The sequence below is a fragment of the Protopterus annectens genome, chromosome 3.part0 (genome assembly GCF_019279795.1).
Source record: "Protopterus annectens isolate FY-2018-M chromosome 3.part0, PAN1.0, whole genome shotgun sequence".
In the NCBI taxonomy this organism is placed as follows: domain Eukaryota; kingdom Metazoa; phylum Chordata; order Ceratodontiformes; family Protopteridae; genus Protopterus; species Protopterus annectens.
This window is the reverse complement of record NC_056731.1, coordinates 936999969-937016722: the sequence shown is the minus strand read 5'-3', so window position 1 is coordinate 937016722 and position 16754 is coordinate 936999969. Positions and strand designations below refer to the sequence as shown.

Genomic DNA, 16754 nt, shown 5'->3' with positions numbered 1-16754 from the left:
TAAACTTTTCCATTTTTGCTTCTTTTTTCTCAGGTTTATACCAATTTTCATAAAATTTCTAAAATATCTTTACTACCTCTACAGACCTCTGGCTATTTTTCTTATTGAAGGCTCCTGAAGTTTGGCAACAACCCTTTCAACTCAGTTGCCGAAGTTGTCCTGCTAAACATTTTTATGCTCTGGGTTATCAAAAAAAGTAAAAAATAAGTTGCTTAACAATCTTTCTAAGGATATTATCCAGATATTTCCTTATTTCCTATTTAGCACTCTACAGTTGCACCCTTTCTTGTTTTGTGAGATTTGCCCTTATTCTACAATACTTTAACATTTGTCATCTTCTCTAAACAATTCGATATGTTTTTCTTTTATTTCTACCCTATTTTTAAAATTCCACTTTCACTTAATATCACTAACTAGCTGTAATTTCTGAAGAAATTTCTATCTTCCCTAGTAACTCTTTCCACTAGCAATTCCTTAAATTCCTTTCTGTTTAACAGGTAGGTGGGTAAGCGCCAATTGCTCTGCATTGGTATCCAAGTTTTTACTGGCTCATGGTCTAGAGTTATTGGATGCGTGTCGAAGCTATCAACTAAATGCACACGTTCATTTGAAATATAATTTCTATTTAGCCTAGCTCAATTATTGTACCTTGGGAAATAATAAACTCTTTCAGATTTCTTACTAATGAATTTGCATTTTATATACCAAATATTTTCATAAATTTTTTCATAAAACTTTTTGTTACATTATGCCTTTCTAGGTCTACCAAATACATCCTCGTTGTTGCAAATTAAGTTCCAGTCACTTATTAAAAGTAACAAGCTAATTATTTATCCCAAAAGTTTTTAAGCTTAACAGCAGCTTTTGGAAGAATATACTATCCAGACAGCATAAATGCACACCAGTGTGATCCTCCTCACTTGCCCACAGACCCTTACTACCACTATTATCATTTCTCTCCTCTATCACTACTGGGGCCCCTCTAGCAATTAATATAACTACTCCCCCTTTTCTTTTGTCCGTGATGTTCTGTTGAATATCCATCCTGAAAACCTTTAATTCACATGCTCATTTCTTTCCAAATGGGTCTCTTGCATCACTATTTGTACTCTGCTTTTATTAATATTACCTGTTAGGAACAATTACCTGTTTATCCACACCTGTAATGCCATTTACTTCCCAAAATAGTAAGTATAACACAGCCATTATGATAAGTTATTGTTCCCACCTATTTTACATGACAGCTTTTTCTGAATATGCATTTACAACTTTTATGTCACATGTCGTTGTGTCTTTCATCTTTTCCCGGTTAGGGGTCACCACAGCGGAACTCCGGTCTAATTGATTGGCAGTAGATTTTTACGTGCCGAGTTGCCAGCTCTGATGTACAACCTTCAACGAAGGTACGCCCATTCAAGCATGTCTCCACACAGAAGATGCTCTAGCTGAGAATCGAACAGGACAACATCTTACTGTGAGGCGACAATGCTACCGCAGCACCACCACCGCAGTATTACAACTTTTATGTCACATACACACATTAATGTTTGGAAGGTTGATCTTTTATAAGTAATTTCTTGTCATCTCCTTTTGAACCTCTCACATTTCTCAAGACTTTGTTTTAATGAAATCCCTCAAACAAAAAAATGACCACATTTTCAAAACACCCCCATCGCCCATTACCTTAGAACAAATACACAGCTATGCACATCTTCAAAAAATGAAGTTTATCCCTCCTTTTAGAAACAATTACCCCAAACTGACAGCTGCACCCACATGCATTACTTAATGTTAAAGTTATCCATGCTGAAGTGCATCTTACCTGTGCTCCCGCTTACACTGACTGCCGTCTGTTCTTTACTCATCTCTGATCCCTTCCAATACACGAAAAACACCTTGTATGTTTTCAGAAAATGTTAACTTTTAGCCTCAAGAAAAAAGTGCACCGACTATCTTTAAATAAAACTAAATTGTACAATTACAGTAATTTCTCTACATACAAGATGACTTTCCACAGACCCAGGAAATTACAGACCTTAAGTCTGTTCAGCCTCATATGTAAAGCCATAGAAAGACTTATCATGGAATCAATCAACCAAGACATAGGGAACCTCCAAACACTGGCTCTGTCTCAGTCTAGATTCATCAAGGGCAAGTCATGCTTACTCAACCTGGTGGATTTTTTTGATAAGGCCACCAAAGCAATGGATGAAGGCAAAATGGTACCACCACACACCTCGACCTGGCCAAAGCTTTTGATACAATTCTCCATTCAGGCATAGTAGAAAAGCTGGACAAACTGGGAATAAACTCCATGTCACCTGGATTGCTAAGTGATTCACAGACAGGATGCAGATAATCAAAACAGGGGAAGCTACCTCCACAAAGAGACCAGTCACCAGTGGAGATCCCAGGGTTCTGTGTTGGGGCCTCTCCTGTTTGGCGTCAACTTTTCTGAAGCAAAACTTACTGCTAAAGGGCTCTGGCTAAGTTTGCAGTGACTGCAAGCTAGGGGCAGTCACTGAATCCCTAAATGACTTGGCCATCCTGCAGAAAGATTTGCCTTAAATAAATAAATGGTGTCAAAATCATGGTCTGAAACTAAATGTCAAAATATGCATAACTGTTTCCTTTGGGAAGTCACCTACTCCAGGGAACTACCACATTGAAAATACACTGTAAGAGGTGACCCAGCTGTTCAGGACATTGGATCTTATTGAGACAGTGACCTAACTTTTGTCCAATATGCGTCAGTTTTTGTAAGAAAGTCCTTTAATTTTTATTTTATTTTATTTATTTTATTTTATTTATTTATCATTTGTTGACCGGGAAAGTCCGACTAGGTTCCACAGAGCCTGTTTTCAGCGGAGGCCCGGGGAGAAATGCTCCAGATGCATGCCTTTGGAATGTGGGAGGAAACCGGAGTACCCGGAGGAAACCCACGCGAACACAGGGAGAACATGCAAACTCCACACAGAAGGCACCCCAGCCGAGAATCGAACCGGTGAACCTCTTGCTGTGAGGTGACAACGTTAACCGCTGCACCACTGCGCCGCCCAGCTTATAAAACAGCTTATAAAAAAGGGATTGTGTCTAGATCTAGGGATGTCACTGTCCCCCTGTACCTAGTCCTCATTAGGCTAATCACTGAATATAAGCCCCTTTTGGCATGTATCTGTCCAGACACATGCAACAACTGGAACACCCTTAGAGATACCTTACTAAAAGGATACAAGGCCTAAATAACATGTCCTACATGGACTGACTCATATCCTTACCACTATAATCTGTATCTTACACACTTCCTAGAGGTGACCCATGTCTGGCATACAAGGCATCCTCTGGCCCATTACTGATGGATTTACTGCACATCAAGCAGGTCAAATGGCCTCAGAAATACTTGGATAAGAATCTAAACATTTTCTGCAGCATCCGCAGAGTGGTTTGGAGGAACAGGTACATCTTGCAGAGGATACCATTACTATGGAACAGTCTCTCTATCCACACAGAACAAAGTTCATCCCTGTCCATATTCAACAGCATCTTAGATCTATGGATCAGAAACAGAAAATTTATCTCAGGACTGCCCCCTCTACTACTAATAGAGGGAGCTCCTAAATGCTTTATCCTATGCATGGTTCCCCTCAAGTTATCTATGGCAGTGATTCCCAAACTTTTTCGATTCTAGTCTCCCTTGTTGAATCCAGGTTTTCCAAATGCACCCCCCCCCATCAAATTCTAACAAGTACACTTTGCGAAATAGCTAAATAGGAAATAGAATATTTGTTTCTAGGTAGTTAATCTTGACTTGCGTGGTGAAAACCCTGTATTCATACAGAGTAGAAAATGTCCATGTTGTTATGCTTTATTTTTCATTTTGGCATTTTCTATTCTTTTGCTTTTAAGAGTCATTAATTAACTTTGTTTTTTCTTATCACCTATCTTGGGGTCCTGTCAGTTCTTGAACTGTCTGTCAGTGTACTTTGCGCCTTTGTTCACTCACCGGGTTGGAAAGCAGTACTGGTATGCTATCTAAAACTATATATTGCAAATTAACTGGAAGATCTGGGTGGAGATAGGGTGACTGCTGCTTCCCTATCATTTGGTTGGATGTACAGAAGCACAGAAGGCATTCTGTTCCTCTTACCATTCTGTTATAATATAGATAATCTGATAATTGAAACAAACATGTAAGGAGGCTGCTGTAACTGTGGAAAGCGAAGAGCAGGATGTTGATCAACAGCGCAACAGACTAAGTCTGAATGATGACAAAGAGCAATTCAGGATTACAAGAGGAAGAAAACAGAAGGATTCTACTTAATGTTTGCAAATGGGAAGCAGGAATGTCTGCAATACAGTAAAGCACCATTAAAAAAGCAATGGGGAAAGCTCAGTCATCTTGGGTCATTAGGCATAGGAACAATGAATCAATCAATAAATGTAGGCGTTTAAAGTCAACAATACACAACTGGGAAAATGAGATGGGTACATCACTAGTTCAATCTACAACATATCACCTTTAATAATTTTCTGCTAATAAAATATATATTTTGTAAACTAATGCCCCACAGACATGATGATACTTGGCATATCTCTGATAGTAGTAACCATGACTGCCAATTTCAGCTCTAACAGCTTATCTAAAAGAGACCAGAAAAAATTCAGCAAGATGCATACCATTTTCTACTTACCTTCTTTGTTTATTTTAAAAAGAAACATATATGCATACATAAGCAATTAAAGCTTTTCAAGTTTGCACAAAAAAGTAAGCCAGCATAGTAAATTATTTCTATGAATGTGGTAGGAAACTGGAGCACCCAGAGGAAACCCAAAGGAATGCAGGTAGAACATGCAGACTCCACAAAAAAGGCAGAGAATCAAACCAGAGAACCTCTTGCTGTGAGGCAACAATGCTGACTGCTGCACCACTGCATCACCCACAAGGGAGCTCCTTCTACTGAGATTGGATGGAGAGTTTGTCAAAGTAGAGGGTGGATACAACAGGTAGAAAGACCAAGGGTCTGAAGTTTGAGTCTTGAACTGCAGATGCATCAAAGGAAACCTGAGTCTTGGAGTCGAAGTACAATGTTTGCTGAAAGTATGCACTGAAGATCAAATGGCCATGGCACTGATGTCTGTACTGGTCACAATTCTGAAACAAGTACTGGCAGTAGTCATATCCATTGTTAAATGCCCTCTGACTAGTTTAAGAGCCTGATAACAAAAGGTAACAGAGATGGCAATCCATTTGGAAAGGTCCTGTCTGGCAACATCAAATCCTGCCATCACTGAAGCAAAGGAGATGAATAGATGCTCCATCTTCCTAAATTTCTGCTCCATTTCAGGTAAAGGCTAACCTGTACATCCAGAGTGAAAATGTCTCTCTCATTCTCTGCCACACTTTCTAACTAGAAAAAGAAAAGGGGGAGGTACATAAATTGTTTCATGGACAGTTCAGTAACTGATTTCAGGAGGAAAAGTGAGTTAGTCCTAATGGACACTTTGTCCTTGTAAAATACTAAATATGGTTGTATACACAAGATGGCCTACAGTTCTGAGATCCTGTAGACAGAGGGGACTGCCAGCAGGAAAAACATTATGCAAGAAACAAACTTTAGAGTCATAAAAGACACATCAGTCATGAAATTCACAGCCTGTTGATTAGAAGAGTTTTCGAAGGAAGGTGGAGATACATGACTCATACATGACCAGCAGATGCTAAGCCACAGTCTTGCTTTCTGCAAGGCTATGACTAGCAGAAATAACAAATAGATGCACCCCCAACTACAGGTAACTTGAAACTCAAATCAAGTCACTGTCTGACACATGTCAAGAGTAGCCTGTAAGTTTCCCATTTGAAGCAGTAGAGATACTACTTCATCCAAATTGATTTTTTTATTTGTACTCAAAGGGACAGATCTGCTAAATAAAAGACTTTGTAGCACCCCATGGGGAACATCTGTGATGAGGGGCACAGAGCTGTAGTGCAATGCTACAAGTTTTCCTTTGGTGTAGCTTACTTGACATGAAGGACATTTAACAGTAAAATGCCATATGCTTGCTGTGAACCTGTTTGTAATTCACAGGATAAGTAACTGCACACTCATGAAAACGGTTATCAAAACAAAGATAGGTTTCTGTCTAATTTTATTGTGCCAAGGTTTCACCCTGCTTTTGCTTTTGTGTAGGTATCTCTAACCAAATTCCTAGAGCTTCCAAATTCATCTTAAACTGATGCACTGATGTCCCTTTAATATAGGTGAGAACTAATCTGCAGTTGTAATGTTTACCTTTTCTCCAGGTCAATGGTTAAATTTAATTAATAGCCCTATAAGAAGATGCCCTCATTTCTCGTGGAGAAGTACATGTATGTCAGAGGGGGATATGGACACTGGAATGCACCATGTAAAGACAAGAAATAGCCCTTATAAATCTCCTCAGAATTTACACTGCCTGCTGAGGTGAAGTACTGACTTACTCAAACAGTATAGTGTTGCATGCCGTTTCAGTTCTAGCAGTTCATAAACATGGCTATCGTACTGCCATATCATTCACTTGACACACACACAGTCCGTACGTAAACTAACAGGACCTATGACAGCTATACATAAACCATTAATGCTGATTGCTTTTTTAATATACTTTTCCCAAAAACAAATGCATGAAATGTTGAAAATTTAAGCCTCAGAACAGAGTTAAAAATTCAGTTAAAAATAGCAAGAATACATTTTCAGACATCTGTAGACAGAAAGGTCCAATGCTCTTTGGCGAGTCTGATATAGCTACATAACTGTCAGAAAAAAAAAACATTTTTTTAATGAAAAATTAAAAGTATAGGGATTGTCCTTCTGATAGTAAATCAGAATTATTACTACTGTTTAACTTTTGTTAATCAGAATTATTACTACAGTCTAACTCTTGTAAAACATGTAAATATATAAGAAAAATCACTTTTTTGCTTCAAGCTAAAAAACAACTTTTTTTAATACCGAAATGAAAAAGTAGAAAAAATACTTATCCGAGCATGACAGATATGCATAGTATTATTCATATGTATTCAAACAGATATGCCACTGTATTTTTAAAATGAACATAAGATAACATTCCTATGGTTAAAATACATTCATGTAACTGTGCAACACATTTCTACACGTGTATCTGTCCTAGCCTCCCAAGTCACAATTCAAAAAAAAACCCCAGAAAATCAGTCTAGTTTGAACTAGAAATTGGACCAAGATTCCTACAAGCAGGACATAACATCTTTCACTAACCAGGCTTCTGCCATTACTCTGCATCAAAGATCTCAACTGGGCTCCAAACTCAGTCAACCAAATAAACACAACAGAACAATTATTGCATAATTATTTATTATAATAAATATCACTAAAATTATACAGCATTGATAGCTGTGATTACAGCTGTTTAATGGCAGAAGAAAATCATCCCTATAGCTTTAGCTAGTCATAAAGGAAAGTTAGAGTAAAATATAAACTTCTTAGGTTAAGTTCGAGTGTTAAATTAACGGCACACAAATAATTACAAACAGTATTGCTTTTTATAAACGGTTGAGTATATTTGAACAGTTTAAAACCTGCCTCTTTCCATAGAAGTATATAACTCGTTTGACTGAAGTGGGTAAGCCTAACTCCCAACCTTTTCCATTTTTATTTCCCTAGTTTTTAAATACTCACAGTTTCAGGATTAAGATTTGCTGGCAGGAATGCTGCTTTTCTAATGTCTTGTAAACCCCCCAGACAAATTGCATACTAAGAAAGGCCTTAATGGCAGCTTTGGACTATGTTACATAATTGTCAGGGGAAAGTAGGCATTAATAGGCTGGACGATGAACAGAAGACTGGGTGACTCACTTATTTTCAGTACATATATGAATGCTTTGCATTGTAAGACATCTTTTAATGTGAATCAGATACAATATAGTGAGAAAAAAGGCACAGGTTGAACTATCTTTTTATTGATACAAGTTCTTTTTTCCCAGGCTATGGGCTAATGTAGAGCTTTGGGAAACATGGCTCTAGTATAAGCAGCCACAAAATAAACCTCGAACTAATGAGCTTAGTTTGCGGCTACGTTTATTAGTTCGCGGCACCCCTGTGAGGAAGCCACGGCTCCCCAGGACACTTTGGGAACCCGTGATCTATGGTATAATCCCAATTATTCTTAAGGGTAATATATGATCCTTGACCATCGGATGGGTAAGGTCAATCTATAATCAAATGGGATAGGTTATTTTGAGCAAAAAAAAAAAAAATGGAACTTGGCTAAGCTTAAAAAAACCCGCAAGGTTAGCAAGCCTGGTACTTATGAACCTATAAGTCTGGATGAATAGAGATGTGATAAGCATCTTTCAAGTTTAGTGTTGCCAAGAAACGTGAAAGAGAAAAAAAACAGGCAACAGGTTGTGTGAATTAATATCATTCTGAATTTGGCCACTATCACAAAGAGGTTTAGGAAAGAAAGATGCATAATTGGCTTCCAAGAATTTTCTTTCTTTTGCAATTGGGAACATCCTTGAATAAAAACCCTTCCCCACCTGCAAAAGAGGAACTGGTTCTATTGTTCCTCTGGAATGCATGTGATGACCTGATGGAAACAAAATCAGTCTGTTCTGGAGGATAAGGAATGACCCCCACCCCCAGAAAGGAGGAATTTCTTTCCATTGCCATCTGTAACACTGATTTGATTTTTAGAACCCATTTGTCTGAAATTGTCTTTTTTCTAGAGAAAAATGGAGATTCCGACTTTCTGGGAAAGGGGGGGGCAGGATCAGTGAGGTTCACAAAGTCTCTTGAACAGTCAGACTTGTTGGCATGTCCTTGGTGTTGTGAGGTTCAAAACTTCGTTTTGGAACCTCCTTGCTATTTCTTCTTATACATGTTTACCTGCATCTTGTTGACACTGTTTATTCTGTTTTTGCCAAAATTGGATGAGCAGATATAAAATCTCTTGGAAAATATGGAAAACGGGGGCTGAAAAATCTTAGAGAGATTCCCTATATCAGCTTGCCCCTTCCATAACACTTTTTGATCAGCTATGCAGCACAGGGGCCAAAGTACTAGATCTCGATCCAACGGAGAATTTAAAAACTAATTTTTATCATCATCTGGGAGATTCTGATAATACAGCTATGCAAACCTTTTCAAAACAGTACCAGAGGCCATAGCTCTGGAACAAGCATTAAGAGTCATACACACACTATAAACAATGAGTAGCGATATGTGGAATAGAATAAACTTAAGTTATATTAATCAGATTTTTCCTCAAGAAAAAACTGCAGATAAAATATTCCTTATACTTTCACAATTTGTCAGAAGAAACTAACATGTGAGCCTGACAACTCAAAATTCTGAAATTCAAAGCTGCAGAAGAATATAACATTTTTCCTTACACCAATCAATTTTTCCATCTTTAACAGAGAGAGTAGCACTGGAATTAACTAACTGCTTATCAACAGTGGGATCAACTAAAGATGCAACTGCTTGGTCAGGTTTGAGAATAGAGTTTAAAAAGTTAAAAGACTGAGGAACTTTATATATCTTATCTTCCCATTTAAGGGCAGCTGGCTGGCTATCAGGAAAATTGTAGGCAGTCGCACACACACACCCCCCCTCTTTAAAGTAGACAGAACAGGAGGAATAGGTGTGGCTCTGGAAATTCTTCTGCAACAACTCATAGTATTTTTCTGAGGGACTGAGAAACCTCAGTGTTCTCCCACTGAAAACACTGGCACATTCTAGCAACAGACTCAGAGAACCAGAATTCCCCATAGGGAAAAATCAGAAACTGAGCACTCCTTGGATTATGAATTAGAAATCCAAAAAAAACTTTTATCTTCCTACATCTTCCTGTTCAGATTTAGAATTTTGTTTTTTGTTCAGGAAAAGAGGAATCTCTTTTTTATCAGAAACTGCTTTACAAGTAGGATCAGTAACATAATTTAAACACAGAATCAGACCCAATAAACTACTCCAATCCAAGGAAAATTGAGGAGGAGTAAATACATGCTTGGTTTTCTGTTTCTTTTTGACAGAAAAAAATCGGGTCAACCGTTTTACAAATGGCAGTAACAGCTTCTCCATGGATGGGCACAGCATTCTGGCATAACAGGGAAATCTTCCCTGTTCTGTCTCCCAGGACCAACAAGTGTTTCTCTCCCCTTGCCTACAAAGGGGACCCCAACAGCTACAGAGGAAGTGGCTGACACCTGGCCCATAGTGACTGTATGTGCTATACCAGAGGGAATGGGGTAAAAGATGAGAAGTCTGAGGTACAAGAAATGGCCCCAACAGAATCACCCAGCTGCGGCGGAGGCAAACTGCTGAGCCTGCTGTGGTGGCAAAGGCTGCTTATTTTTTTTTTTAATTTTGTGGCTGGAAAAAGGCCAAACTGCAGGAATAGTATTCTCTTCCATGGGCACGCCGAAAATGGTACCGCTTTCCTGAGGAAGACAAGCAAGAATTGTCAGTAAATAATACCAGTCCACAACAATTATTTTTTTGACAGAAAAACACAGTAAAAAGCACTTGGAAATACTATGCCTGCCTGACAAAAGTAAAATAAACACAATCTCTCCACAGAAACATTTTTGTTACTTCACACCACTTTTAATCTGACAGAAAAAAATGAGCGCTCCATTTAAAAGTATGTTTCAGTTTCAAGACAGCCTGTTAAAACACAATACGCCTAGCTATAAAATAACTTTCCTGAAGAAGAAAGTATTAAAGTAACAAAATTTAGAAAATCCAACTTTTTTCTCCCAAAGGGAACTTATCTGCCCAATAAAGGAAAGCACACGATGATCGTCGATCCTTGTACGCCTCAGAGGAGCGTATCCTTCTGTGGCAGTAAATCTCTGAAGGCTTCATGACCAAACTTGTCTTTTAGTTAGCTCAGCTCAAGATGCCTGACAGTTTGAGGATATGGAAATTAACTGGCTGTTATACCCTTGGCAAGATAGTGAACAATATGTTGAACATCAACACTGCTGACATGACTGTTGAACATCAACACTGCTGACATGACTGTTGAACATCAACACTGCTGACATGACTGTTGAACATCAACACTGCTGACATGACTGTTGAACATCAACACTGCTGACATGACTGTTGCAAACTGTTGTCCAACAGTTATTTCATAGCAGAAAACCACTTAACATTGTCATCCTTTCCAACTGCCAAGGAAAAACTATTACTATAACTAAAAAAAAACTTAATACTAGTATTAAGGTTCAGAAAAATAAAATGCTCCAATAATAAAAAGGGATGGAGTGAATTAAATACCTTTCTTCTGACCAGAGCTTCACTTTTTGTTGAGCAGTTTGTGATGTGTATGAGAGTCTGTCGATACTGTGCCTGTGCTGCCGATCTGGAGACAGCTGTTGTCGGAGATGCTCTAGTTCTCGCTCGTACATCAATCTCTGCTCCTCAAGTGCATGGCGTTTCTCCTCAACATACTGTTTCTCCAGGATCTGTACAACATTTTGGACAGGGTCTAAAAACAAAAAAATTAAAAAAAAAATGCAATAAGCAGCTCCATCACAAAAGACTCAATTCAAAGGATAACCCAATGAGCAGAGTATAACTACTACTGAAACTGTATGAAATGACATGCAGTTGCTTCACTCTCCAATCCTAGAAGGGATCTGGAAATAAAAATGAAGAGCAGCAGTGACAAAACTTAGGTTCAATTCATATGTTAATCTGACCAACAAAATATAAATGTCACTTAAACCTACGGTCTGGGGTGCTTCTCCGGTGGCGAGAGCGATAACATCCTGAGTTCAGACCAGCTGGACAGATTTCAATTAGCAGCTCATGCGACAGAGTGTCAGGGGAGTGATGGGTGTTAAGATCCCAGGTGGGATGGCAGTCCGAAGGGCATTCCCAACACTAACCCTGGTGGAGGCAGAGGATGTGTGAAGAAAGGGGCTTAATCCTAAGAGAAATTAAGATGAGATCCCTGACTGAGCTACTCGGGAGGTTGGGCGATATGTCCCCTGACAAATGTAGATAGTCGGAAATTCCAGGATACCATTAGGTTCCACAAACAACTCTAACAGAAATGAAGTCTGGGAGACCAGAGAAAGTAGGTACATGTAGCATGGACATGGGACATATGGTAGCAAGAGCAGAGGATGATGTAAGAAGGGGCAAAAAAAATATTTGTATAAAATAGTGAGCACCTGCTTCACTCTCCAGTACTCTGTTAAATTCAAAACTTAGGGTAAAAATGCCTTGTTTCTTCACAAAGTAGACAAGACCACAATTAAATGCCCAAATATACAGTATAAGAGGAGAAAGGAATAACAGTCTTTTCAGCTTATTTCCTGTACACCTCAGCATAATGTAAACAATTCCATTAGTAGCCACTGCCTATCTTTATGCTTACTTAAAAATATGTGAACTATTAGCTTTAATGCACAGCCCTGTCATAAACAGTTGCCTTTTATTAACTGCATAAAGGGCTTCTTACCTTTCACTAACTAGTCCTAGTCTACTTGCACATCCAACTCGAGAGTCCTGGAGAGCCACCCAAAAATATTATCCAATACAGTTTGAGGACAGCAGTGTGCTTACATCTTCCTGACAACTTTAAGGTATTTTGTTTTTCTTGTCAACATGGTGTGAAGTCAGTCTTGCATGTGTGCTTCTGTATACTGCTACAAAACAAAAAAAAACAGTGCCTCTCCCCATAGGTCTACAAATGACAAATGACCACCTCTTTGGTATTGATCAACAGCTGCAGACAGTTGGCTCCTTAACCTCCACACAACCAGATAAATCTGAATGCTCAACCTTCTGTTAATCTGTAATGACTCATGGCTCATTTCCAATTCTGCATTACTGATACCGACTCAGCTTTGCAGTACCAGATTAAAAAAATACATTTTACAAACCTTATTCACATAAATTACCATAAACGTTTATGTCAAGGATAATACTATACAATTGCTGTTGCTAAAATATATCCTATGTATCTGCTCTTCAGAGTTTAAAATCTAAATTAATTAAAATCCAATGGATAATTCAGAATTCTCAAATGTCACAAAAGAAGATGACTGTGATATATTGGTTCATTCAAAAATATGTCAACTCCCACTGAATAACTCATCAACAAGCGCATTTTTTAACAATGAAAATCAAGATTAGGCTTTTTTTAAACAATACACGGTAGAACAAGTGAGATACAAGAAAGTTAAGATTTCTATGGCTATATCTAATGTAGTTATACAGAAAATATGCTCAATGGACTTTCCCTTTAAACCCTGATTGCCATGCTCTGCACTCAAACAAATATAATGGAGCATTTTAATGAGAATGGACATGTTATTTAATTTATGTATCCTTGAGAACACTCGACAACCTGTAGTGTGCCTACAAATGTTTCAGCTGTACTGTAATGATGTAGGAAAAATTTCCCCTTCAAATAACATAAATCTAACTCTCCATATATAAAAAAGTAACCCTTGTACACTCAAAATAATGGTAGCGCAAAGTACTCTTCCTTAAAACAAAAATAAAAAAAACAGTTGTAAAATATCTGTTCATGGTTAGAAAACATTTATCATCCAAGCTGGCTGTAACCTGGTTTCTTTTATTCTTGAACTTCATGCAGTTTGGCAGACTCAGAATAAGAAAATTAAGACAGTACAATGCTGATATTAAAACAACTCACCTGCATCATATGCATTACTGGTACAAATAAAAAATGTCAGCTCTAACGTACAGTATATTTAAAAGTAGACAGGTTCTCCACCACTGCTGGACCCATAGTTGTCAGAGTACTCAAAATACAGGTACTTGTGTATTATCACAACCATATTCCGAACAGGAGAAACGGCTGTTTTCCAAGATGTACTTGTGCCGATAAATGTAGTCAAAGTTTCCAATGAGGAGAATATAACAATCCTTGTAAACATATATAGTTTTTCTGTTTTTCTTGAGGGTAGTCGGGTGGACACTGATGGAATCATGACTGCTGTAACAGCCTAATGAATTTAACTTGTTCATCTATGGTAGCTGTTTGAACCAACAACTTTTTAAGTCCATGACATCAGTTAGGCACACTTACATTTCTGTACAAAGAACTACATTGCCATTTCATAAAGTTGCTGGTGAAATCTGTCATCCTAAGCATGCCTCTCAAGCATCCACAACTGTGCATGAAGTCTGGCTTTCCTTTTCTATTGTTACTGTGTCACACGTAAAATCTGTCAGTCACCATAGGAATGACAAATGTTTCAAGTTCCAATTTCATATCCTTCATAACATTTATGCTACTGCATACATTTTATTGCACCAACTAAGTTTAGAACAGCAGTCTTTAAAAATCTGTCTCCCGTTTGAGGCATTTTTCTCCATGCCATTTCTGGCCTTCTGTGGAATTCTTTAAGAAAGCAGGTGAGAAATGTCTCCTAGCAATAATACACAGCAGCAAAACTATATGAAGGCCTGATAATCCATAAATGAAAACACTTTGTCTAAAAACATTTACAGAAGACATACTGAAATGGATTATAAGTCACATACTTAGTCGGATATAGTCTGCTAGAATTGGGAATTAGAAAATCAGGTAGCAAGTGTGGAATCTGGTTGCAATAAAACGTAAGTAGCAAAATAAAAGTCCATAAGTGAATCACCCTGTGCTGATAACAGATCACCTCTTGACGCTCTTCAAAAACTGTAAAGTACTGGAGAGGTACATGTCCTAGTTGGAGTGTGAAAGGAGTATCAATATCAACTAACAAAGATAGATTTAACTTGCTGCCGCATGTCTCAGTGGGACAAAGGGGACAATACAGCTGTGTAAGTAAACTTGCTATAACAGTAGATGTTTGAACCATCACTGTTGCAGTAGCAATAGTTATATGGGTTACATCCTTCCAAGGATACAACAGCCAGCAAGCTTCCAAAGCTTCAGCGCACCATCTATGTGCCCAAACTGCTTGGCAGTTAGAGCCAAGCACAGCTAACTAAAAGACAAGTCTGGGTTACAAGTCACTGAGAGTTTTCCTGCCAACTGAGAGAGGGAGGTCGAGCACAGAAAGGGTAATACTAGAAAGAAAAACATAACTACACCCTGGCATAAACAATACCAAAAAACAAAAGGGAGGGAGCATCTACTGCTGCGGTTAAGTTTGCTTACTCAACTGTACTACAGTCATCATATTGATCACTGCTGCAGTACCCTTAGCTATATGGGTAGATTACCCTAGCTCATTATATTTGGGAGGTGGAAGGAGAAGAGTACAAAAGCCCCTGGAGAATGGTCCTTGCAAAAACTGATCTAGACCTATAGAAGGAATCAAGCTTACAGTGGTTTGTAAACATATGTACAGATGACCAAGTTAAAGCTTCTAGAATACCTCTAGAATCCAACCCTTTCCAAAAAGCCATAGATGAAACCAAGGCCCTGGTAGAGGGAGCCTTGACCCTGCCTGGAATAGTTTTGTTGTTGTGAGTAAACAAAATGTAATAGCCTTAGACACCATTCGGAAATGGTCTGTTTTTTTTGTTCAAATAATTTTATTAATTTTTTCAAACAAATACTAAACTTTTACATTTCGAGCAAGAATAAATTATAATGAACTATTTACAAAATGTACAAATGGCCTCAAACCAGATATGTAAAAAGGAAAAATTATCTGAATTACAAAGAAGTTACACATTCTTGAAAAGGTATTTATAGTCTGTTTTGACACAGGCTGTACCTTCCCTTTACCTTCACATGAAATTAACAATTGATCTGAAGATCTGTGGCCATCCAAGGTACGGAGTATCCTATCCCTCTCATTTTTGGGTTTAGGGAAAAACAGGGAGATGGTTTATTTGCCTTAAAGTAAACTTGGATGCTACTTTAGGAATAAAACTAGTATTAGTTCTCAAAGAAACCTTCCCCCAATGAGGTTTAAGAGAAGGCAGGAAATGAACAATTGATGTAATGTTGGACTATTATATTGTATAGAATATATGTGATGTATATTGTTTATAAATAAGAACTTGTTAATATGGTTTGATTACTTTCATATAAATTTAAGTTTGTCTTCGTCAGAAGTTATAATTCAATAAAGGTGTTTAAAAAAACAAGGACGAAACACTGCCCCTATGGAAAATGAAAGAGGGTGGATAAGAGCTTGCAACTCAGATAACCTTCTTGCAGAGGTCAGAGCAATCAGTAACTGTTTTCCATGTTAAGAACCTCAAGTCAGCCAGGTTAGCTGGTTCAAATGGAGCAAGTATTAGCTTCTCTAACACAAAATTAAGATCCAAAGGAAGGACCACCAATTTTCATGGAGACATCTTATGCAAAACCCTTTTCAAAAACAGTTTGATATGCAAATGCCTTGAAAGGGGAAGATTCAAAAGCAGACATGCTGAAATGGCAGATAAATGAACCTTGGTACACAGTAAAAAAAGGCCACTGGATATTAACTCACACATAGTTAAACCACAGAACTAACCCTGAATGAGTGCTGGGTATGTTCTTGTTGGAACTAACTAGAAAACCTTTCTCATTTGCCAATATACGATTTTCTATTAGTAGGCTTTCTTACCTCCATTACTACTTGCTACATGTCCTCAGTAAACAGACATCTGAAGGGAATTAAGATCCTATCATCCAAGCAGTCAACTGAAACTGACTGGTATCAGGGTTTATCAAACACCTCTATATTCTTGTGTAAACAGAGTCTGTGAGGAGGCTTGCAGTAATTGCCCCTGGTCATTTCCTAAATA

The 16754-nt window shown here is 38.0% G+C and overlaps 1 protein-coding gene across 1 annotated transcript in view; it reads right to left on the bottom strand.

The window, feature by feature from the left end:
* Positions 1–16754, bottom strand: part of KIF13A (kinesin family member 13A) — a 2301375-nt gene that overhangs the window by 1870904 nt on the left and 413717 nt on the right. Inside the window, exon 7 of the mRNA XM_044065730.1 lies at positions 11301–11511. Within this exon, the coding sequence (XP_043921665.1) occupies positions 11301–11511 (211 nt within the window). The remainder of the gene's footprint in view (positions 1–11300; positions 11512–16754) is intronic.